At 32.0% G+C, this 26,202-nt stretch overlaps 1 protein-coding gene across 1 annotated transcript; it reads left to right on the top strand.

Moving 5' to 3' along the window:
* The first annotated feature begins 14,402 nt into the window (after positions 1 to 14,402).
* Positions 14,403 to 16,156, top strand: LOC137810911 (uncharacterized). The gene is made up of 5 exons (XM_068612406.2): positions 14,403 to 14,792; positions 15,158 to 15,235; positions 15,356 to 15,455; positions 15,551 to 15,675; positions 15,782 to 16,156. Exons 1-5 carry the CDS (start codon positions 14,439 to 14,441, stop codon positions 15,989 to 15,991), a joined length of 867 nt encoding a protein of 288 aa, XP_068468507.1. The 5' UTR covers positions 14,403 to 14,438; the 3' UTR covers positions 15,992 to 16,156.
* Positions 16,157 to 26,202: the final 10,046 nt, after the last annotated feature.

The following is a 26,202-nucleotide window of genomic DNA, read 5'->3' as shown; positions in this document are numbered from 1 at the left end:
AATTCTTTTACTATTTTAACTATGTTTCTGCTCAAATTAAAATCTTAATTTTTTTACTTTAATTTGTTATTTAATTATTCATTTTAATCTTGAGGTTTTTACCATTAGTATTTAATCTTTTCATTCTTTCATAGCTTTCAATATTTTTCCCCTTACCACACTTACACACATATATATACTTGTATAAACAATTTTTTTTATCATCCTTTAGTTTAACTAAATATTCAATTTTCTTATATTTTTAATAACATTCCCATTTTTTCCAAGTTCTAAATAAATATTTTCCGTTTTTTTTAATGAAAATAATATTTTATATATTTTTAATAAAATGATTTCTTTTATTATATTTAAAAGTATCATATTCATTAAAATTTGAATAAAACTTATAAAAAAATAAAATTCACGTTTTAAAATTTAAAATTTTAAGCTTTATTAAATACATGACCAGTTAAAACAAATTACAAATAAAATAAAATAAGTAAGCATTACATTATTATAAATATAAAGGATGAGTGGCGTTTATTAAAATTATGAGGAGATGAATACCTGTTTAAAAAATTATAAAAAATTAAGTGTCATTTTACTGAAAATATAAACGATAAATAAATATTTATTTTAAAATTGGAGTATAATTTAGTATTAGTAAGGATAGATGCATTTTTTCCTAATAAATATTTTGTGAAATTTATCAATAAATAGACTATTACTATATCTTTCTTAAAATATACAGTTCAATTTTTCAAAGTAATTCCTTTAAAAACGTTAACAGATATCAGATTTATATATATATATATATATAATGTGTGTTAGTATATACTATTTTTTAAATTCTTTTATATGTGAAATTCAAAAGTAAATCTTTTTCTTCTCGTGAAATCCTCTTCATGTATGATAATAAAAACTTTTTTTTAAAAGAGACCTCACCCCAAAAAAACAGGGTGGTATATGAGAGCTATAATTGAAAACCACAATCAAATCTATGAAAACTTTGGTTTATACATTCCTTTTAGTTTCAACTTTAGGAATTATTTTTTTTGATAACCTCCTAAAGTTTCGATAAAAAAGATTAAATAATTTTTTATTATGTTAATTGAAGTAATAAGCCGATAGGAGGGTGCATTATTTCAACTAGTTCAAACGAATCTTTTAGTTGTTGCGAGGGTTGCCAATATAATGCATACCCAATAAATAGAGATGAGAAGTTGTAGTTGTTTTCATTATTATAATTTTAAAGTTTTCAAATCACAATAAATTTATAAGAAAAAAATTAAACAGGAATACATACAAGATTATTGAAATTGGAGTTAACTAAATACATTATTATCCAATTCAATCAAGATGTTTCTTTTTTATTAATTTTGTTCAGGTTTTAAGATTTAGATGTTAAATATATTGCTCAAATACTAATAAAAAAATAGCCTCAAACTTATCCAAATCAATAAAGATGTTTTTTTTATTGATTTTTTCAGATTTTAGGATTTAGATACTAAATATATTGCTCAATTACTACTATAAAAATAGAATCAAACTTATCTAAATCAATCAAGTTGTTTTTTTTTTATTAATTTCTCTATTTATCCAAATCAATCAAGATATTTTTTTGTTTGTATTAATTTTGTTCAGGTTTTGGATTTAGATACTAAGTATATTACTCAAATATTATTATAAAAATAGATTCAAACTTATGATAGTGGGAAATTATATAAACATATGATAATCGCGTCAAATATATAATAATTCTTTTTTAAATATAACATAAATATGGTATATATAGTCTTATTACGAGTATTTTTGAAATAATTAAATCATGATTTATTGAATGAGAAGTTAAAATAGAATGTATGTTATAAGTAGGACATGAGTATTTTTGAAGAGATTAACACATTTTTTAGAAAAAATAAATAAAGTGCGACATATGTTATATTTAAAGGTATGCGAAAAAAAATTGTGAGTTTGATGTATAAAAGTTATAGCAACTTTCCAACTTGATAAGTGATGACATGCAAAGTTAAATTAAATTATTAGGAGTGTAATGGTGGAAAATTTCAAGCTTTCCAATTATCTTTCTCTCAACATTTGTAATTATGTATATTTGTTCACTTGTTTACAATCTAATTACCATTTACAAAATACTTGAAATTCAATTTCATTTGCTTTGAAAGGAGGATTGTTGATTTTTTATTTGAGTATGAATTTCAGTCTTGACTCTTATATGCACTAAAAAGAGTAAAAAATATCAACTATTACTTATGCTAATAACAAAATAATGAACAAGTTCAAAATAAGCCAAAAAAAATATCAACTACTACATATATTCAAAATGGAAAAATTATCCATATAAACATATTTTTTTATCTTCACTAATTTATTTCTTTTAGTTGCACAATCTCCTCTCAACTTTTTAATTTTCTAACAAAAATATTAAGTTCATAACAAATATAATTTATTAACATATATAATTTATTAACAAATTTGCATTAAGTAAAAAAGCATAATAATTTCCTAAATAAATAATATTAAAAATAAGACTAAAAAAATGTAATTATCACTAGTGAAAAGTTATCTAATTACATCACACTTTCACGTCATACTCTCTCATCCACAACATAAAGAAACGTGGTTATAATATTGTAAATAAAACCAACTTGTTTATAGGGTTCGACGTAAACTTCATAATTTGTTATGAATGACCTCAACGTTTGACATAAATTTTGAATTTTACATTGGATCATATATGGTTCAACCCAAAACTCTTTAAAACCTTAGTGCGAGCTTCTTCTTCCCCACTTCTTTCTCTCATAAATGATATTTCTTACAATTTTTCTCTGAACAACTTCGAGAGCTTGTTTCTACCTCCTTTGGTGACCCAAATTTGTTTTTCTTCTATCTCTATGATTGCTTTGTAGCATGATGGAAGTTTCTATCTTATTGGATTTTATAAGAAAATGATAAAAAATGGTAAGAAGAGATGTTTCTTATTCTCTTATGTGTATGGTTACATCACTTTATGTATAAGAAATATATAGGAAGTTTCTCTCTCCAAATTACAATCTAATTAAATAAGATACTAATCATGAGATTCTATCATTATTAAATTAATTGCATATAATTGGGTACAATATCGTATAATATTGCATACAAGAATTGTATATAATTTGATAATTATTATTTCCTTAATACTCCCCTCAAGTTGGTAGGTGAAGATCATGAACCCCCAACTTGTGTCGTAGCGTCAAAAACCGTTCCTTGCCCAGTGCTTTCATAAAAAATATCTGCGAGTTGATACTGTGTCGGCACATATGAAGGACTGATTATCCCAGCTTGTAATTTTTCTCGCACAATGTGGCAGTCTATCTCAATGTGTTTTGTGCGTTCATGAAATACTGGGTTTGCTGTTATATGTAATGTCGCTTGATTGTCACAAAAAAGTTGAGCTGGCAAGTTACATGGCACCTTTAAATCCTACAACAGATATCACAATCAAACTATCTCCAAACAAGTATTGGTCATCGCGCGGTATTTTGCTTCCGCCAATGATCTTGATACGTTTGTCTGTTTTTTTTTTACTTCCATGAGATAATAGAAGAACCAAGAAAAATGCAATACCCAAATACTGATCTCCGAGTTGTCTGACAACCTCCCCAGTCTGAGTCGCAATAAGCTGTCAATGTCAAATTGTTTTCGGATGACAATAGCAATCTTTGTCCTGATGATCCTTTGATGTACTTTAGGACTCGAATTGCGGCATCCCAATGAGGTTTCCGTGGATCCATATATATTGACTTAAGGTCCGAACCGAAAATGCTATGTCAGGCCGCGTAATCAGTCGTCCCACGAGTCGCCTGTATTTGACTGGATCCTTTAATAACTCTCCATCGTCTGGTGTGAGTTTTAGGTATTGTTCCATTGGAAATTTGTCTAGACGAGCACCTGTGAGTCTCGTATCCTGCAAAATATCAAGTGCATATTTTCTTTGGGACATGTAAATACCAGCTTTGGAACGGGAAAATTCAATCCCTAGAAAATATTTTAGGTCTCCAAGATCTTTAATGCGAAATTGTTGTAATAGACAATCTTTAACACGCTGAATTTCTGTCAAATCATTTCCTGTCAAAAGAATATCATCCACATAAATCAAAAGGCAGTAAATGCTGAATTATTCTGTCTTGTGAATAGAGAGTAATCTGTCTTGGACTGTCGAAATCCTACAGATTTAATCACATGAGAAAATGTTGAAACCATGTCCGAGATGCTTGTATGAGACCATAAAGAGATTTGTTGAGTCGACTTACATTGTTCTCCCCCTGTCGATGATGCCCGGGTGGCAAGTCCATGTAAATAATTTCATGCAATGTGCCATGTAAGAAGCCATTTTGCACATCTAGCTAGTGAGTAAACCAATTTCTGGCTGCTGCAATGGTGAGGATACACCTTGTTAATTTTGTTGTTGGTGAAAAAGTTTCAGAATAGTCGACACCTTCAATTTGAGTGTACCCCTTTGTGACAAGGCACGCCTTATATCTGTCGACGCCACCATCTGAGTTGTACTTTATTTTATAGACCCATTTGCATCTGATGGGTTTCTGCCCAGCGGGTAACGATGTCAAGGTCCACGTTTGATTTAGCTGCAAGGCGGAAAGCTCTTCGTCCATTGCTTTTTGCCAATTTGGATCAAGGATAGCTTGAGCATAAGTGTGAGGTTCTTTGGTGGCTGTGATGTTAGCAAGATATGCACTATGTGTAGAAGAAAATCGTGAATTAGAAAGAAAATGATGCATAGGATACTTGGTTCCATTCGGTCGGTCTTGGGTGCTAAACTTCTTAGCATGGGAGAAGAAGGTTGGTCTACTGGAGGTTCAAGTGTATTATGACGGGTAGGAGAAGAAGGTTGGTTTGATGCAGGTTCAGGTGCATTGTGACGAGTAGGAGAAGAGGGTGGTTTGATGGAGGTTCAGGTGTATTGTGACGAGTAGGAGAAGAAGGTTGGTTTGATGAAGGTTCAGGTGCATTGTGATGAATAAGAGAAGAAGGTTGATCGAGTGAATGTTGGACAGGAATGGGTAAGTCAATGTCAATAGTGGGCAAAATACCTTGTAATGGAGGTGAGGATTGTGTCTGTGACTGTTGGCAGAATGAGAAAACACTTTCATGGAAGATGACATCCTGACTTGTAAAAAAAGTGTCTGCATCTATATCAAATAATTTGTATGCTTTTTGATTTAGAGGATAACCAATGAAGATGCATTGTCGAGAGCGCGTATCAAATTTTTACTTAGGTGAAACAAGAGTTGCATAACATAGGCAACCAAAAGTTTTTAAGTGAGAAAGTGAAGGTGGGAGATTATATAGCATCTCAAAAGGTGATTTATTTTTTAGTAAAGGTGTTGGCAAGCGATTAATGATATATATGGCGGTTAAAACGCATTCCCCCCAAAATTCTAATGGTAAATGAGACTGAAATAGGAGGGCTCGTGTTGTGTTTAAAATGTGTCTATGTTTGCGTTCTACTACTCCATTTGGTTGAAGAGTGTACACACAAGTGCATTGACATTCAATACCTTTTTTGAGAAAAAAATTACGCGTAGAAATAAATTCCAATCCGTTGTCAACGTGAATGGTTTTAATAGATGCCTGAAATTGATTTTGTGCAAAAGTAATGAATGATTCTAAGAGATGTTGGGTTTCAGAGTTGTGATTCATAAGAAATAACCAAGTACATCTAGTATAAGCATCGACTATAGTGAGAAAAAAACATTTTCCAAAATGAGTTGGGGTTTTATGAGGACCCCAAATGTCACAATGCAATAGATTAAATGGAGAATGAGATTTTATTGTGCTTAAAGGAAAGGGTAATCGTGTCTGTTTAGCTTTGGGACAAATACTACAATTATTATGAATGAGAATGAGATTTTTACTGATAGGGATAGATAGTAAGGAAGATGCAAGTTGTAGACACGCCGGAGAAGGATGTCCGAGGTGCTTGTGCCATAAATCAGGGTCGGTCGATATTTGAGATGCGTGGGTTTGGTTTGGAAGAGGGGACATGTAGTATAAGTCTGCGTGTTGTTTACCCGAGCCAATCATCCTCCCCGTAGCCAAGTCCTGCAAAATGCAACCATGTGGAGTAAAAACAACACAACAATTTAGTGAACTGGTTATCTTACTAACGGAAATGAGATTTAAATTAAAAGAAGAAACACAAAGAACATCTTTGAGAGTGATTTTGTCATTGAATTTAATTGTGCTCGTAGATGAGATGGGCGCAGTTAAGCTTGTGGGCGGATTAACATTTGGAATAAATGATGATGAAATGTGTGTGAAAATTGTGAATCAGATGTAATATGATCGGTTGCTCCGCTATTCAAAATCCATGGTTCCGTAAAATCAGAATTAGAAGAGGAGTTATGGGCAAACAAACCTACAGAGCTAACAAACGTGTCACTTTTACCGTTATTGTTGAGCGAGTAAATAGTCTTTGCCAATTGCTGAATTTGCTCGGCACGAAAGCCTTGTACGAGGTTTCTATCGAACTCGTTACTGATGCCTTATTTGCCAGACATGATCTTATATGGTGCTCTGATACCATATAAGAAAATGATAAAAAATTGTAAGAAGAAGAGATGTTTCTTATTCTCTTATGTGTATAGGAAATATATAGGGAGTTTCTCTCTCCAAATTACAATCTAATTAGGTAGGATATTAATCATGAGATTCTATCATTATTAAATTAATGGCATATAATTGGGTACAATATCGTACAATATTACATACAATAATTGCATATAATTTGATCATTATTATTTCCTTAATAGATTTAATTAACGTTCTTCATTAAGATTAGTTGTATAAATCTCCCTTTGTTCTTCGAAATTGATATCAATTGTATTGTAATATGTTAGAGTGATATTATATATTTTTGTTGTATTAATTTTATTTATATTAAGTGTTATTCACGCACATATTGAGCTAACCTTATTTCTCGTTTGAGATTTAGACAAATAGTTAAACATTAATCATTTGTAAATCTTGAATTGTCCAATTTGACAAAATTGGGAAATTTATTTTTTTTATAATTTGTTAATACGTACACATTATAAGTCTTTTCTTAAATTTGATAAAATTTTGGGTCATACTATTTTGTATTGTTCTCTCGATGTATACTTGACTATGATGATTTGTCACCACTTTCATTTTGTGTACTTTAGAGACTAATACAAAATATTGCTTAAATTTTAACAAATTTATGATAATAGATTTTTGTACATGTTACATAATTATGAAAAAGGTTTTTTTAAATGGGTAAAGTTTCACCTTTAATTAGAAAAGTCAGAATTTCATATTGCATGGTTGATGGTGATGGAGTTTGTAACATACATAGTAACAGAGCAAAGTTGAAGAACACATGTCACATTAGTGAAAAGTATGAAAAGGGAGTTTGTGAGTTCTTATAGTTTGCTCGCTAAAATAAAAAAACCTATCAATGGGAGATGTTATTGTCCTTGCGTACATTAGGATTTGGGGGAAATACGTGATCACTTATTATTTTTGGTATAGTGAATAGTTATACAATATGGACTTGGCACAGAGAAACATAGACAATCCTACTGTGTCAGAAAAAACAGAAAATTATGAAGAAGGGATGAATAATCATTGAGAGGATATCATACTTGATGTGGGTGGAGAAAATTTTGAATAAGCTCATGTGTATGATTCTTTGAAGTCCAATTTAAAGCAAACAATTATACATAGGATGCACTAACTTTACGGGAATGTTAACAAATTAATTTTTTTAATTTAAAAGCAAAAGGTGGATATACTGATAGAAGTTTCATTCAATTTTTGAAGTTATTGAAAGAGATGTTTCCAAAATAAAATATGTTACCTAATCATAACTATGAAGCATAAAAGATACTAAGATGGGTTTGGAGTACAAAAAAAAATACATGCATGCCTTGATGATTGTGTATTTTACAAAGATGAGTTTGTTCCATTGAAGGTGTGTTCAACATGTGGGTTATCACGGTTTAAAAAGAAATTGGGGAAGAAGTGGTGAGGAAGAAATAAAGGGTCCCCCTTAAAGGTGTTGTGGTACTTGCCAATAATACCTACGTTTAAGCAATCACAATCTTGTGTCAATTGAACATGTATTTTACATCTCCATTGATATTATGGTGCATTTGATAGTTCATTTGGTGTAGGAGATTCGATGTGTGGCTTAGTTTATTTGAGATGGATGTACCTTGTTGAGAGATACATGAAGATATTAAAAGGATATGTCAAGAATCAGTATCAACCAAAAGCTTCAATTGTTGAGAGGTACATTACAGAAGAAGTCATTAAGTTTTGTTCGGGGTATATACCAAGTTGTGAATCAATAGGAATTCCTAAGACACTACAAGATGAAAGATGTGAAGGTAAGGGTACTCGAAATGTGAAGATTAGAAATGTATGTAAAAAAAAGAAATAGATCAAGCACATTTGTACATATTGAACAACACTAATGTGGTTTTCCCCTTCATTTCGCAACACATTAATGAAATCAAGACAACACACCCCTAAATGAATTAAAAATGGTCATTGAATGAACATAACAATATCTTATTAGCTTGGTTTAAGAAATTTTTTTTACGGTGAACCTAGTATTTTGGATACACTATTGAGATTTGCACGTGGGCCTAATATTGACGTCATTACATATGGTGGGTATAAATTAACAAGTTCCATTTCTATTAGAAGATGACAAGAGTAGAGTTCAAAATAGTGGAGTTATCATTCAAGTTGAGGTTGTGCACTTTGCTTGTTTTATAAACAAAAATCTCATTACAACATCTGAGTTACTTCGAAGTTATACATGACATATGGGAAATTGGTTATGTGACATTTAAAGTATCAATGTTCAAGTGTAAATTGGTAAATAACAATACGAGTGTAAGGACAAATGACTACGAGTTTACTTTGATGGATCAAAACAAAGTAGGTTATACATACAAACCATTTATTTTAGCACATCAGAAAGACAAATATTTTATGTCAATAATTCATCTAATGACAAGTAGTCAACATCCTGAAGGGAAGAAGCATGCACGAAACTCATAGATATGCATGAGACATTGTCTTTCTCATCAAGAACACTTCTTGTCGAAATGGACAACGAAGTGGACGACATGTTTGTTATTATGATGAAAGAATATGAGAAAACATAGTTTTCCTATAATAGTTGTGCGCGTATTACAAATTTTCGTACTTTTATTATTGTGAAATTACTTCTCGAGATTATAGTGGATTTCGTATCTGCAAGTGGAAAGGATGAACCAAGTATCATTGACTCTTAAATAAAGATATCATTTAAACATAAGATCATTTTTATTTTTTTTCCATAATAGTTTAGTTTTATTTTATTGTTGATAATTTTTTTATTAGAAAACATGATTTTGTATAAAATTTTTAGCTCAAATATTTAATAAATAGTCCTCCATCATTATTTTCTTGCTCTCAAACTCATAGGGTTTAGTTGAATTTCTTCGATATCATTTCTTCTATGTTAGTTGAATTTTTTAATTTAAAATTTTAGTTTAAAGTCAAGTAGTACTATCTAAAATAAAAGTCCAAAATTTGCATAACTTATTTTTTTAATGTATATTTACATAGAATTGTATTCTAATCAACGTAAAATAGAAATTTTTATATTGAAAATTTAATCCGATATAAATTTATGTTAACTACATCACGTTGAATTGTTAACACACATAAAAAAAATCTTAAATAAAGATATACTCTAAAAATTGCATTATGAAAACACTAAATTTCCTTTGTTTATTACGAAAATTGAAACAAATCATCAATCGGATTGAAAAATTAATAAAAAACAAAAAATATTTAAATTAAAATGTAGCTGAAAAAAAATAATTAAAGTCATACATAAAATAATCAATTGATATAAGCAATAAAATACAAATCGTGTATGCAACATCTAAGTTAAAATTATGTTTCAAACATAATTTGGTGAGATAATTTTAAAAGAGAATTTTGAAAATCAAAGTAGTTCAGAATACTACTTTTCAGTATCTGCAGTTGGGTTTGCAATGTATGGGCCAAGCCGACACTTGTTGATGAAACACGTGCCAACAAATGTTATACCATTCAAAAGCTGTTTCGCTCTTCCATTTGCTTGGAAAATTATTAGGTTTCACACATTTTGACCTTGTCGTCATGATTTTAATGGCTGCAAATTTTTCCTTTTTATTTTTTTTAAAATTTTTTATGAAAAATTAAAGAGAAATGACTAAGAGTTGCGATCCAAGTTTCTTTGTTTCTATAACTACAGCTTCTTTGATACAGCTTGACTGCTTTCATGCTATGCTACCTACCTCCTAATAACTTTCATTCCTCCAAATATTTTTAAATTTCATTTTAGTCCTTACAAAATTTTATGTATTTTTTTAATTCCTATATTTCTCAAAAGTTATGTAATTTTAATATCGTGTCTTTGATTAAAAACGTGTTCTATTAAAATTTGGGGATTAAAACGTATTTTATAGGAACTAAATCTATTTTTGAAGATATTTAAGGCACTAAAACAATTTTTAAATTGAGTAAAATATCAAATTAAAAGAAACTAATATGTGACTCTAATTAGCTTAAATTCAGGGAAAGGAAAATATTAACATAAGAATAAAAAAATAATTAAAGCTGATATAGAAAAAAATTATTATTGAATAAATATTTGTTTTGATATAAAAGAAAGGGATCCTCCATTAAAGATAATTCTACTTGGCTATATTTAAGGCATATATTTGATTAAATATATTACTCAAATTTAGAACACTAAACAACTTCAATTAATTTACACCCATGGGTAACATTGAAAAAATATTTCAAAATAATTAATATATTTAATTAATTTTTAAGTCTTTGATAAATTTAAATATTTTTAATTGAGTATTTATTAAAAGAAATTGTCTATTGAATACTAAAAAAATGTATATTTTTTAATAATTTTTTTCTTAAATAGGTGATTTATCTTGATCTTAAAATATTTCTTAATTGTCTTCACATATTATTGTGTATAAATAATAAATGACGTATTTTTGTGGTTAATATAACATGTGACTTTTATTGTTAGATAAGGGTACATGAAAGTAAAATGAAAATCTAAATACGATATTGGGAGATTGCAAAACAAACATGGAGTTAGAGTTACACTTAAAGGTAATGAAGGACATCCAATGAGAACTATTTGTAAATATCTAATAAGCACGTGACTCTTGTTTTCATTTAAAATTACAAGGAACAACTTGTTTGGATGAAATTGAAAAGAAAGTGAAAAAGAAAATGTATTGAATATTAAAAAGAATTCAAAACAAAATTATTTTAGGAGAACAATGGGGTTGGAGTTTCCCATTCTCCAAACTTTGTATTTATGTTTTTATTTTTATTTATTTTCATTCAACAATAAAAAGTCACCTATTATATTAATCATGAAACTACTTTAATTAATATTAACACAAAATAATATAAGTTAGATAGTGGACGGAGATAATAGTTATACCAGTTCCAAAAAGTCAAACGATGTATACTCCATTGAAAAAAAAAAATAGAATATTTTAGTTCTTAGTATACCAATTTTTTATAATAAAAACTAGATTAAAATATCCAAATTTATGTCAATTAAAAAATATAAACTTTTTAGTATTCAATATACCAATTATTTTTAATAGAAACTCAATTAAAAATATCTAAATTTATATGAATTTAAAACTCAATTAAAACTAATTGATAATATTATAAAATATAAATTTAGCATTAAATAGTTATAAATTAAGACATAAAAAATATCTTTACATTCAACATGATTTGTTATGCAAGGATTGATTGTTGAATTTAATTAGAATGTATTTTTACAGTCATATATTTATGATAGTAATAACCATTTTAAAAGTCATAATTAAGATAACTTTTAATTAGTTAATAATATAAAATAAGTTATACTAATACATCAACATTACACACTTATTCATTACCTTTTCTCGAAGGTTCCCAATTTTTAAGTTATAAAACATTATAACATTTGCTGGATTTTTTTAATGCTAAAATTGATTTGGATAAACGTTTTAAATATCAATATTTCAAGAAATAAGTTACAAAAGACAAGTTTTTATGGAGATTATGGTCAGTCTTCTAATAAATAAATGAGCACTTAATAATTATTATTAACAATCTCTTTTGAAAATGAATTAAATACATATCTCATAAATATACATAAACATACAATTTTTATCTACACCATACAGACTTTGCTGTTATATTCTGTTATATTATTATTATTATTATTATTATTAATATTATTATTATAAACATTATTATTAATAATATTATTATTGTCAATAATATTATTATAATTATGATAATTATTATTATTAATAACAGTAATAATAATATTTATATTATTATTAATAACATTAATATAAATAATAATAATAATATTATTAATAATATTAAAATAATAATATCACTAATAAAATAATAATAATAATATACAAAAATTTACCTATAGAGTAACTCGTATGTAATGAGTAGGTGAATATATGTAAATTTGAATATATTTTTATAGATGAAATTTTTTATTTTATTTTATATTACATCAATTTGGAACCAAGTTTCTTATATCTTATCTTTCACTTATTTTATTTATTTTAAATATTATTCCATAAATTTAATCAATCTCAATTTAAATTAATTTTTTTAAATACATATCAAATTAATAAACATAAAAATGTTATATATTTTGGTTCAAATAATTTAATTTTAATATTTTATTTTTAACAAAACAATGTTATTTCTTCAATTTACTCAAATAATTAAGTATAATATTCATCATTATTATTGAGAAAAAACACATATGATGATTAAATATTTATTTGAAAGAAAATATAATTGCCTCTTAGTTTTATTAAACATCACTAAAATATAAGGAATTCAATTTAATGTATTATTACTATAAATAATTTGTTAAAAATCTTACATTAACTAAACATAAGATCAATTTGTAGTATATAAGTGTGAATTATTATCTTACAAGCCAATTTGGTAAGGATAAGTTGACTTAAACTTATTTTCTAATATGGTATCACAGTGTATCTTAACAAGGTTTGATGGACTTATTGTGCCACTTGCTATTGGGTTGCTATCAGACTATCCAAATATGTAGTCTCACACACGAGATCTTTATGATTCAATGTAAAGAGGTATGTTAAAGATCCCATATTTACTAGAGATAATTTCAATTTATATTATATAAATTGGAAGGCCAATTTATAATATATAAGTGAAAGAATTCTCACCTTAAAAGTTTGTTTGGTGAGGACCAATTACAGTTAAACTGATTTCCTATTGTAATTTACATGATCTATCAATTAAAATAATTTTATATATTACTTTTTGTACTTGTATAGGGTATGGATAGTACTTGCTACCGGCTTGAACAATTTCTTCTAGTCCCTCGGTCATCCTCCTTCATCTTCTTTCTCGTACTCGTTTCCTGGTACTCGGTCGGGAGTACATTTGTAAAAGGTTCTTCGACGATAAGTAAGTGCTCTACAGTAGAGTGAATGATATATTAATAAAAATGTACCTTACTATTGTATAACAATGTTTATTTATAATGTTAATAGTGAGTTATTTCGTTTATGGGTCGTCTAATACGTATCTTTGATAAAATAACATTACCTGATTTATCGCGAGTTTATCGAATTTCTAACATATTACCTGATTTATCGTGTATATTTTTATTTTCTATTAATGTAATCAATTTATCCGGTTGGTCGACTTCCAATATTGATATCGAGTTACGTGACTCACTCAGCTTTCACGGGTACATTTTTAAAGCAATTTTTATAGAAAACAAATCAACAATGATTATATAACAAAAACTATGAATATATCATTGCTTTTAATTTGAAAATTGCCGATACTTCGAAATCTCTTACAAAATTATAATGAGGTTTATAAGCACTTGACTTTAAAGAATATAGCTAAAAAAGTTTTTTTGTACTGTTAAATCTACTTTTAATATCTGATCTTAATAAAAGATGGACTGTGAAATGTGATATGTTTTTTAATCTAAAATCATGTTTGGCATCTAGAAATTAAATATCTTAAAAAAAAACTAATGATACACGTGTTCGATGCAAAACACAACGGGACCCACACGTTCTGGAAAGTGGAAACGCAAAATTGGCATGCGCGTATTGGCTTAGTAAGTTTCTTAGTCTGCCGTTCAAAAGTTCTGCATGTGTCCAAAGTGACCCAAAATATGCCTCGAATCTTCGCCTCCAATTCATGTGCATCGTGCATGCATATATATTGGTGGTATCTATTAAGACACTCTCGTGTGCCATAAAATTCTAATACCAATTTTCCACCAAACTCAATTCAATTCAATGGCAACCACTAGAATATTGCTGCGTAACTCTAGGCCAATTCAATTTCCTCCTCCTCCTCCTCCTTCTTCTCATTCTTTGTACATCAAATGTGTACGGCTCCATTGCAGGGCAAGTTTGAATGGAGATCTTAACAGGGCTCCTGCTAAAGGAGAAAGGAAACCACCAGTAACCATGAAAGCAACCATGGCTACCACCGACCACATAACCACATCACAACCATTGCTTCAACAAGGACTCCCAGATTTTGCTGCTTTCTTCGCTAGTATTCTTACTGCCATTCTGCTTCTTTTTCGCGCTATTGTCAAAAGGACAAAACCAAGCAATTTACAACCGCAGATGCAAATTGAAAAGGTAAATATATATTATTTTCTCCTTATTTATTTTGTTCTTATTAACTCACTAATGAATAAATTTTGTGATTAAGTTATGTGCACATGCATGTCCTTATTACAAGAGGGAATGATACATTCAAAACCAAGATTTTTATATAACCACCTTACGAATTTTAATATTATTATTTTAATATTTTTTTATACTATTTAATTACAAATTTATTTTTTATTATGTATATCACATGGAATTATTCTCATTTCACAACTGATTAAGGTGGGAGTGTTTTGTTTTAAAGAATCATTTTTCTATTTCTTTTTAAGGAAAGGTTCAGTGTGTACACAAGATATATGTGATTATTGTTAATACAACTTTCCGTGGTGCAGGCAATAGTCGATTGCAGATTCTTTACTTTGTTCGCTGTTGCAGGATCTTTACTTGGATCGGTACTGTGTTTTGTTGAGGTATATATATATATATGAAGCTTTGTGCACTGTTTTTCTTTCCTTTTGTTTTTGTTATTTGAAGACAAGAAAGAAAAGTCTTATGAAGAAATGTGCATGCATGGCTTTGCAATATTACAGGGCTGCCTTCTTGTTATGGAGTCATACGCGCATTATTTCCATATGTTATCTCAAAGTTTGGATCAAACACATCTGATGCATCTACTCATTGAAGCCATAGGTTTGTCAACCACCATGAACTTGAAAAGAAATATACAAGGTTGTTGTATAGATACAATTTCTCTATGACAGTTATTAATTGAAAGTGTTGTGCAGACGCGTTTCTGGTGGGAACTGCATTGCTGATATTTGGGGTGGGAATGTACGTCCTGTTTGTGAGATCAAACACAACTAGTAAAGAAACAGAAGCACCTCTTTGTGGATCAAACTTGCTTATGAAGGTATATATATATAACACACATGCATTCATTTTTGGAACTTGATCATTATCTTAATGAGACTATAAAACACAAGACATTGATAATGAATATGGTTGGTGGAATGAAGTTTCAGTCACCCCCTGGGTGGTTAGGGATGCAATCAATTGGGGAGGCAAAGTTGAAGATTGGGCATGCAATGATGATGATTCTCCAAGTTGGAGTGTTAGAGAAGTTCAAGGACATTCCCTTAGTTACAGGATTTGATCTTGCTTGCTTTGCTGCTTCAGTTCTCACTTCCTCAGCATGCTTTTTTCTCCTCTCTAGACTTCGCCATTGATACTATTGTAAATGGAAGCACTGTTTCAACTTCATATTTTCCCCATATTTTATAGAAATAAGCTATTCTTTTCATTTTTTATTTGTAACTCACTGAAATATTGAGTTTATAGGAGACCTTTACTGAATAGTAACAAGGTGGATGCTGGGAACGTTTTAGTATTTATTTTCTATTCGTTTTTAAGTTAATAATTTCTTAATTACAGTAGTTTAATTATATGAACAATTAAATGGGTCCAAAATAGGCTGTCTTAAACAGAATTTAAAAAGTGAAACACAAAATTGAGTTAAAAAGTAACAAAAGAAAAACGGGTAATTAATTTGATTAGGATAAAAAATTAAATTAGGCCCACTTAGAACGATACCGACGGAAGTTACGTTGTCCACTCTCATAATCTAAAAAGTCATTTCCATATAATCTGTAAATCTTTTTTTTAAAAATTATTTTATAAAATATAAAAAATATTTTTAGAAGTACAATTCAGAATATATTTAGTATATTTTGGATTGTGCAATGGAGAATCACGTATTTTGGATTGTATATGCACAGTCTCAAATACATCATTTTTTAATTTTTATTAAAAATGTTTTAACAGTTTTTTCAATTCCAATGATTTTGATGTATAGTTACCATCTGATTCATTAGTTTGTTAAAGTTTTATTCTTGCCAAATATTATAGTATAAATCTTATTGTACCAGTTGGTACCAGACGAGCCAGTCTCGATTTAGGTGACTGACAGTCCAAGTCAAATGACACCTCAAAACATGCAATAAATGACACTAATGATAGTTACAATAGCACTTAATGAGTTATAATTCGTATCTTGGAATACATGAAAAGTATCTCCGACAAATTAGCTAAAAATTGATTAACTGAAAGATGACACAAATATTCTTCAAATATTCCAACATACCTATATACCAATATATCTCCCTATTAATCAGGGTTCACGATACACATCAGTGAATAACTAAAATCTGGCCCATTATAACAAGGGTCCATGATCAACACTATAAATAGACCCTATGTGGAGGTGTAAGGTACACTTTTATCAATTACCAATATACACTCTTCACACGGAGTACTTACTTGATCGTCAGAGTACCTTTTTCAGGTCAACCCTGATCGAGCACCAACTTGTGTTAGGAGACTTGAAGGAAAGAACCAGAGGATCACCAACACGTCAGCAATTGTACGACCAGCCTCAGGTACTATCCAGGTCCTCTTTGGCTATATATGTACAATTGGCAGCCCCCGTGGGGCCGAGATGGTAGTCAATTTCAGCATCAATTCCAAACTAGCAACAATGGTGTCAACAAGGAACATTGTCAACCATGATCGGGCCATAGAGGAGTAGATCACCCTAATCCAAACACTTCAAGCACAAGTCGAGGAGATGCGACAAAAAGGCATTGAAGATCAGGGACAGAATGAAGAAGAGGTGTGCCTTCTCAAGGAGAAGACTAAAGAATTGAAGGAACGACTCAATGGACCTGAACAAGAAGAGCAATCTCGAACGCAAACTCATCAGAGTTCTAGGCAAATCGAGTGATCCCAACCGACCGATGACGATGAGTATCCGAAAGGGCATCCTTTTACAGATGAAATAATGGAAGCTCAATTCCCTTCCAAATGGAAGGGACAGACTATCAGGCTTTATGACGGTTCCACATATCCGGACGAGCACCTGAACATTTTCAAGACGTAGATGAACCTCCACATGACAAATAAAGTCGTGTGGTGCAAGGTTTTCCCCACCTCTCTCCAAAAAAGGGCGCTTAGTTGGTTCACCTGACTCCCCACCGAATTTATTGGATAGGTTTAAAGCATTGGCGGCTAAATTTACCACTCAATATGCGACTAACTGACCGCATCATATGTCGTCCATGGCACTCCTTAATGTAAAGCATGAAAAGGGGGAATCATTGTGGACATTCTTGGAGAGATTCAATAAAGTTTGTATGGGAATCTGAAATCTCATGTCAGAGATAGCCATGCATCATCACCTAGTCTCAACAATCCGACCCGATCGGTTTACCGAAAGTTTGATTAAGAGACCAGCCACAAATCTTGATGAATTGAGGAATCGAGCAACTAAGTTCATGCAGATAGAGGAGTTGACCGATTACCACAAAAGCGTTCGATCTAAGAATGGAGGAGATAAAGGAAGGGAGAAGGACAAAGGAAATTGACCTACCTCTAGTTAGTCAAACAGGTTCAGAGAAAATCGAGGACCTCGATTTTTTACTTACACCCAATTGAATGTTGCAAGGGGTAAAATTCTGGATGAGGCACACAAGCCAAACTAATCCCGACCCTAAACTAGTCATAGAGTTCAAGGAATGTTGATATGTCCAAACATTGTCAATACCACCGCAACTTCGACCATACAACTGAGGGATGTCATGAGATGAAGGACAAAATAAAAGAACTTATCCAAGTTGGTCACCTGTGCAAGTTTGTTCATACAAACGCTAACTCATATTGATCCCCCAAAGGGAAAGATATCCTCCTAAGGATCGAAAAGAACAGTACACATGACATGGGCAAGAAGGATCACGCCGTTTTGATGATGACCAGCGTCCGGCCAAGCTGAGATGGAGTGAGAGCCTTGTACGTAGGACTCGACCACAAATCGAAAGTCCTCGGACGAACGATCGATCGAGATGCGGTGTCCGAGAGGTCATCAACATTATTATAGGACCACTTTCACTAAAAAAATTCGGTTAGAGTGAGGGACGAATTCGTAGAAGCCCTTCCCTTGAGAACCGAGGCCTCAAATACACCACGGGGCAAGTGAATACTATCGTTGGAGGATTCACTGGAGGTGGATGTTCCAATTCTGCCTGCAAAAAACATCTTCGATCCATTCAGTCGGTGCACTTGGTAACCACCAAAAACCGATCGAGGATGCCGCCAATAACCTTCACATATGACGACTTCACTGCCATCGACCCAGCCCAGGACGACCCTTGGTCATCACCGTGGAAATAGATAATTTTTTTAGAAATAGTGGTCTAAACAAGAAAGGGTGAATTTTTTTCACAAGACTTTTGCAAAGTTTTGAAGTAGAGTGAAAATTTAAGCAAAATCAACCAATTGCTTTTCTGTTCAATTAGATAAAAGTTCAGTTTTAATGTTCTTTACAGAAATTCAACCAGTTGTTTTCTCAAAACAACAAGTTCTTTATACCAACAGAGAAAGAATAATGATTAAAACAAAGAGGTTTACACTTGCTCACTCTTAACCAAGAGCTACATCTAGTCCTCAGCTAACCACTGGGAATTCACTATGTAATCAAACCTATATTACAAACACACACCAAGAGTGATGATTTTGAACCCCTTAAGAACACACACCACTCCTTGGCAACACCACAGTTTTTAGAAACCCTTTTCTGAAATTGCCTTACACCAATCACGTAGAAATGTAGTGTTCAAAGTGAAATAATAGAATACACCTAGAATTTACAAAGTAGAAGAACAAAAGTGTACAAAGACTCAATCCTATTCCACACAGAAGTGATGATCCAAAGCTCTTGATCTCATGAAAAACGTTTTTAATAATATCTTTTTCTTAGGTTCTTGAAAAGAATATCAAACAACCTTTATATAGACTTAAGCAAGTGATTAAAATTGTTAGATCATAAATCAAAAGCTGTTGGAATCATTTAAAAACAATTTCAAACTCTTAATAAAATTCTGTTATAAAAACAACAGATTGTTTTCCAAAACAACAGATTGAAATAAATTTTTAATTAAGGTTTTCACAAAAATAACCAGTTGTTTTATCATAACCGGTTGTTTCAGTTTAACAATAAAGACAAAATAAAGAAAAACTTTTCCATATCATTTTGAAAATCACTATGTTTCAAACAACCATTTGTTTCGACAATTCAACAGGTTGAAAAACTGGTCTTAGTTTCCATCCCTTTGAGTAACATCTTTTTCATCTGGTTGATTTGAAAAATAACATTAAAATTTCTCAGCTTTTAAGAAAATTTAAAAGTGATAAAGATTCAAATGAGCTTGGATCAATACAAGGAGTGAATTAACAAGTCAAAATATTCTAGATAACACTCACACATAACAATATGGTCTTCAAGCTTTCCACACAGATTTGAAGCATCAAAGCATCTTGTTCAACAAAATTTTCCATCACCAAGGTTTTGGTTGATCTGAGAAGCTCGGTCGATATTTTGTACTGGAAGACTTTCAAGAAAATGAGAATTCCAGAATCAGAAATCCAACCTTACGATGAACAGATTCTTGGATTTTCCGGGGAGCAGTGGACATAAGAGGATTCATTGATTTGTACACTACGTTCAGGGAAGAGAGGTATATTTGCAAGACAATAAAAATCAGGTATCTTCTGGTAAATGCAAATACCTCTTATAGTATATTGCTTGGCCATAAACCGCATGCAGCCAATAGTGTCCACTCCCCACCTTGCGATGAAGTTTCCATCGGTAGTCGGTGACATCGTAATGGTTCATGTCGATCAAAAGATGACTTGTGAATGTTATGTCACAAAATTGAAGGTTGAATCGATCAGTCGGTTATACAAGAGCTCACCGCACGGACGGTCTATGGTAAGAAGGGGATGTTGTCCAAAGTGCAGGGAAACAACAGGGAACGATCCCGAGATAGTAGGACAAAAGAGGATATGGTCGCCCTCGTCGATCTTGACCCTCAACTCGATGAAGCTCGTATTGAGCCTGACGAGGACTTTTGCCCTCTACCCCTCCGTGATGATGAGCATACGACACATGAAAACCTTTCTAAAACCAGACGACAGTAAGCTGGTAAGCCAAAGTTTGATTGATAATGTTGATTTTTTTTCTTGGACAATTGTCGACATGCCTAGGGTGAGCTCGGATGTTTTGACACATTGTCTCTCCATTTACAAAGAAGCCAAACCCGTAGCCCAAAAAAAAAATGGGCGAAGAAAAATGTGTTGTTGCATGACAAGAGGCTGGGAAGTTGGTGAAAGCCGACTTCATCAAAAAAGCACACTACACTACATGGTTGGCCAATGTGATCATGGTCAAAAAATCGAATGGCAAGAAGAGGATGTGCACTAACTATACCGATCTCAACAAAACTTGTCCCAAATATTCTTATCCTCTACCGAGCATTAACCGTTTGGTCAATGGGACAGTCGGGCATACCATTTTAAGTTTTTAGATGCATATTCTAGATATAACCAAATTTAGATGCACCCGAGAGACAAAGAAAAGACAGCGTTCATGACTGCTGTAACAACTTCTATTATGAAGTCATGTTGTTTGGCCTTAAAAATGCAGGAGCCACCTATCAACGACTGATGAACTACATTTTCAAGGGGACGACATTGTGTCAAATCCAACTCATGCCAACAACACATCAAAGATCTACAGGGAGTGTTTCAAGCCCTTCACGATTATGGCATGAGGCTCAATCCTGACAAGTGTGCATTCATGGTTGAAGGAGGAATTTTTTGGGTTTTATGCTCACTCTTTGGGGCTTTGGGGCATAGAAGCAAACCCTAAGAAATGTATGGCGATCACTGAGATTCGAAGCCCTAAGAATGTCAAGAAAATTCAAAGACTGCTCGGGCGGCTTACAACCCTCTCTAGATTCATACCAAGGTTAACAAAGAGAATCAAGCCCATCGTGCAATTACTATGCAAGGCAGCTAAGTTCCAATGGACGAACGAGTGTGAACGGATTTTCCTCCAATTGAAAGTTTTCTTGGCGTCTCCCCCAACTATTGAAAAATCGAATGCCACAGAGCTCATAATTGTTTACCTCGTTGTCTTAGAGGACACGATCAGTGCAACATTGGTTTAAGAAGTTGAAAAAGAGGAACGACCAGTTTACTTTATCAGTCGGGTACTCCACTGTTGAACAAGATGCTTTGATGTCTCCAAATCCAAGAGGAAAGCTTGAAGACCTTGCTGCTGGGTGTGTGTGTTGTCTAGTTGTTTGAAACTTGTTAATTCACTTCTTATGATGATCCAAGTTCATTTGAATCTTTAACCTTTTGAAAAGATGTGTTTTCTAAAAAGCTGTCAAAAATTCAACAGGTTGTTTTACCTAACAACAGGTTGTTTTACCTTAGCTGTTTTTGAAAAATATGGTTGACTTTGCTGTCAAACCAAAACAATCGATTGTTTTGACAAAACAACCGATTGTTTTCCTAAAAACCTTAACATAATTCTGTTAATCGGTTTTAATATGTTTTAAATGATCCTAACTAACTTGGTTCCTTTATTAAATGCTTTTGACCACTTGGTGGGTCTATATAAAGGTGGTTTTACGCTCCTAATCTTAAAGTAACAGAAAGATTTTATCAAAATAGTGTTTCCAAGATTTGAAAGAGCTTTGGATCATTCTTAAGTGTGTGGAATATGATTGGGTTGTATTTCTGAACTATAAGCTTTGTAATACCCAGGTGTATTCTATTTCCTTCTTCCTTGATTACTGTATTTCTGTAGTTGTGTTGCGAAGGAGTGTTGTGTGTTCTTGACGGGTTCAAGATCAACATTCTTGGTGTGGTTTGCCAAAGGTAGTGTGTTTCTTGAGGGGTTCAAGGTCACTACTTTGGTGTGTGGTGCTTGTAATATGGTTTTGATTGCATAGTGGAATACCCAGTGGTTTCTAGGGACTGGATGTAGCTCTTGGTGTAAGAGTGAACCAGTATAAATTGCTTGCGTGCTTATCTCTTACCCTTAACTCTTTAAATTCTGTTTTTAAGTTGTTTTTATAAACTGCTGATAAAAACAACCGATTGTTTTTCTGGTATCATCTTGAAACAGTTTTGGTTCTTTGTTTCTTTGATTTCTTTCTCTGTAATTCAGCATTGATTTTCATTATACCTTCAAAGATTGCAAAAATCCCTCTTAAACAATTCACCCCCCTTTTGTTTAAGGCCATATATTCTAACAATTGGCATCAAGAGCTTGGTTCTTGAAAGTTATTCAAGTTTTGATCCTAAATCTTTTTTAAATGGCTGAAAATTTTTCTTTTGGGGAAGGTGCATGTTTAAGCAAACCACCTTTGTTTTGTGGTATGAAATATGAATTGTGGTGCATAAGAATGAAATTCTTTGTTCAATCTATAGATAGAAAAATCTGGAATGTTATTACAAATAACTATCTCATGCCTATATCTGAAAATGTTTTTTCTGAAAGAGAACATCTTGATTGTGTAGCTATGAACATCATTGTATCTGCACTTGATTCTAATGAATTGCTCAAGGTTTCAGAATGTAGTTCTGCCAAAGAAATGTGGAATACCCTTGAAGAGTATCATAAGAATCCAAGGAGAGTGCCTTGATGGACAAAGAAGAATCTTTTGTTGAATCTTTCTCTTCAGAATCCAGAAAAGAGGTTTGTCTTATGACAAAAGAAGAATCTGGATCAAGTCAAGCTGCAGGGAACAAAAACTATCAATACTCAAGTGATGAGAGTGAAGAGGAAACATTTAGGTTGCAGTTTAAGAAATTCAGCAAGTCCCTAAAGAAGAGAAACAACAAAAGTGACTCATTCAACAGGTATGATAACAAGAAACCTACTGAGTTTAACACTAACAAATATACATTCTTTGGATGTGGTGAACAGGGTCATATTAAAACTGAATGTCCCAACAAAAAGAGGAAAAACTTCAAGAAGCATGAGAAGAAAGGAAAATCAAGAAGAGCGTATAATCATGACTCATCAAGCTCCTCTTCAAGTGATGAAGAAGAAGCAATCTTATGTCAAATGACAAGACAAGAAAGTGACACCTCCTAAAACTACACCTAAACCTTCTTTTTATGTCACATGGAAGGTGTGACTTATCTTTGTACATTAGCACCCCTTATATCTATAACTACACCTTCCTTTTATGTTCTACATAAAAACCTACTCTACTTTCGTTTATTCTTTACTATTTGGACCCCTACAATTGAGCCCAACTTATTTACAATATTTTGCTAATTATTTTAAGAAAACTAATAGGAAGAACTTCAAATGCTTTGGCCCTTGTCCATTCCTCCTTGTGATGAAGTCTTTCTTTGCTTCTTGAGATGACCCTTCAAGTACAACATCCTTGGTCATCTTCATGTATTTTTTATTCACATTAAGGTCTGATACCAGAAGATCGAGAAGGTTGTCTTGGCCTTGGTCATAATAGCACAAAGATTGCACATGTATTTTCATAATCATCGCATAATCGAAAACGACTATCCGATAATGAAGATATTAGCAAAGCCAGACTTAGCCGGTCGGATGATCAGATGGGTTGTTGACTTATCTGAATTTCAAATTCAGTACTAATAAGGGGGGAATTAAATCAGAAGCTTTAGTCGATTTTGCAGTCGAGCTCAGCCATTGTCAGACCGAAGAGGAGGGCTCCCAATGGATCTTGCATGTTGATGGGCCCTCCAATAGTAGACCATGCGGTGCAGGGGTGGTGCTCGAAGGACCAGGTGACGTTCTTCTCGAATTCTTCTCGAGCAATAATTGGAGTTTGAATTAAAAACATCAATCAACCAGGTTGAGTATGAAGCCATTGTAGCCGGTCTCAATCTAGCTTTAGATTTGGAGGTTGAAAAGCTTATCTGCAGAAGTGACTCCCAACTTGTTGTCGGTCAGCTCAAGGGGGAATTCGAAGTCAAGGAATCTTTGCTCCAGAGATACTATCATTTTGTTCAGAATTTGATTACCAGATTTATTGAGGTAACAATCCAGCACATCTGACAGGAACACAATACTCGGGCTGATATGCTTTCATGTTTAGCCATGGCCAAGAAGAAGGGGCTTCATCGGTCGGTCATATACGTTACTGATAAGTGTCTAATTTCAGTAATATTTCATATTAAAATATACACACTTATAAGGATTTATTGCTAATTTACATATAAAATAATCCCTAATTTATGAATTTATACCTTTTTTACATTTTTTATAATCTTTATTTGAATAAGAGCATTTTATTTACAAATTTGGTGTTAATTGCAGATTTCTAGGGAATATTGAAGATTTGGATTAAAGATGAATGATTTGAGCTAAAAAGAAGATCAAGATGGAAGGTCCCAGAATGGAAAAAGATGCAAAGAAAGATTGGGCCTTTTTATGTTTTATTATTTAGCCCATTAGCCCGACATAGGAAGCAACCTAACCCTATAAAACTAGGATAAATAGGGGGCTAGAGGCTCAACCCTAGGGTGCTAGATTGAGAGGAAAAAACCATAGAGTGAATTGTAACCAATTGGGAGAATGGAAGGTGCTAGAAGTATGCGTAGCTAATTCTACCCTTTGGGATTGGGAGTAATCTGTTCAAACTCTTATGTATTAAGGTGATATCTTATATATTAATATTCAATTCTTGATTGATTATTGGTATTGTTGTTTTACTTTTAACTTTCCGTGACAAATTGAGAATCTTAAATCTGACTGAGAGGTATTTTTAGGGTTTGGACCTAAACATCAATACTTAGCATATTTGAGTGCTAGGGATAGACTTGAAATGTTAATTGCCATTAACGTCTGAGTGTGATTCTAAGTTGTTTTTATAAATATGCGAGGGATCGATATTTAGGAAACATTCTTAAGGATTTTATATGCGAGAGATCAATATAAATGAATTTTCTACGGGCATCAATTTCAATCAAAGAACTCAATATTAACATGCTAATCAAAATACATGAGAGTGGGAGAGATGAAACCTAATCCCTATTTTTCCAATTGAAACAACTAATTCTTTGTTTGTTTTCTTATTGATCAGTGCCAACACAATCACTTCTAAACTCTTTTTATATTGTTCTTTTGTTATATTTAGCGAATATTGTACTCGATAATTCACTGTTCCTTGTGGATCGATATCCGTCCTTAAGGACAATTATTACTTCTGACAAAGGCGGTGCACTTGCCGTAAAAAGTCATCAGTTACCTTGAAGAATCCCAACATTGGTTCATACGAATACATGACGACTGATGTACAACCAAATTAGATGACACCCATCAAACAGTTTTTAACAAATGGGGATTATAGAGCACAATCCGAAAAGACGATGAGTCAACAGTCGCTAGATTTCTTCTTATTGACCAGGATCTCTATCGCAGAGGATATATTCTACCACTTTTAAAATGTATCACTCCTAGTCAGGCTGATTATGTCATGCGGGAGATACATGATGGAGTATGTGGTACTCACTTGAGAGCGAGAACAATGTCCGCTAAGGTGTT

This window comes from Phaseolus vulgaris, chromosome 2 (genome assembly GCF_051622355.1).
Source record: "Phaseolus vulgaris cultivar YP4 chromosome 2, ASM5162235v1, whole genome shotgun sequence".
NCBI lineage: Eukaryota > Viridiplantae > Streptophyta > Magnoliopsida > Fabales > Fabaceae > Phaseolus > Phaseolus vulgaris.
Note: the sequence above shows the minus strand (reverse complement) of the source record. Positions and strands in the feature narration are given on the sequence as shown.

What these genes read in the sequence shown, in the direction of transcription:
- LOC137810911 (XM_068612406.2), top strand. Translation starts at nt 14,439, where the DNA reads ATGGCAACCACTAGAATATTGCTGCGTAACTCTAGGCCAATTCAATTT. An exon ending in CGCAGATGCAAATTGAAAAG is followed by an intron (nt 14,793 to 15,157) that starts GTAAATATATAT and finishes TCCGTGGTGCAG; the next exon opens with GCAATAGTCGATTGCAGATT. An exon ending in CGGTACTGTGTTTTGTTGAG is followed by an intron (nt 15,236 to 15,355) that starts GTATATATATAT and finishes GCAATATTACAG; the next exon opens with GGCTGCCTTCTTGTTATGGA.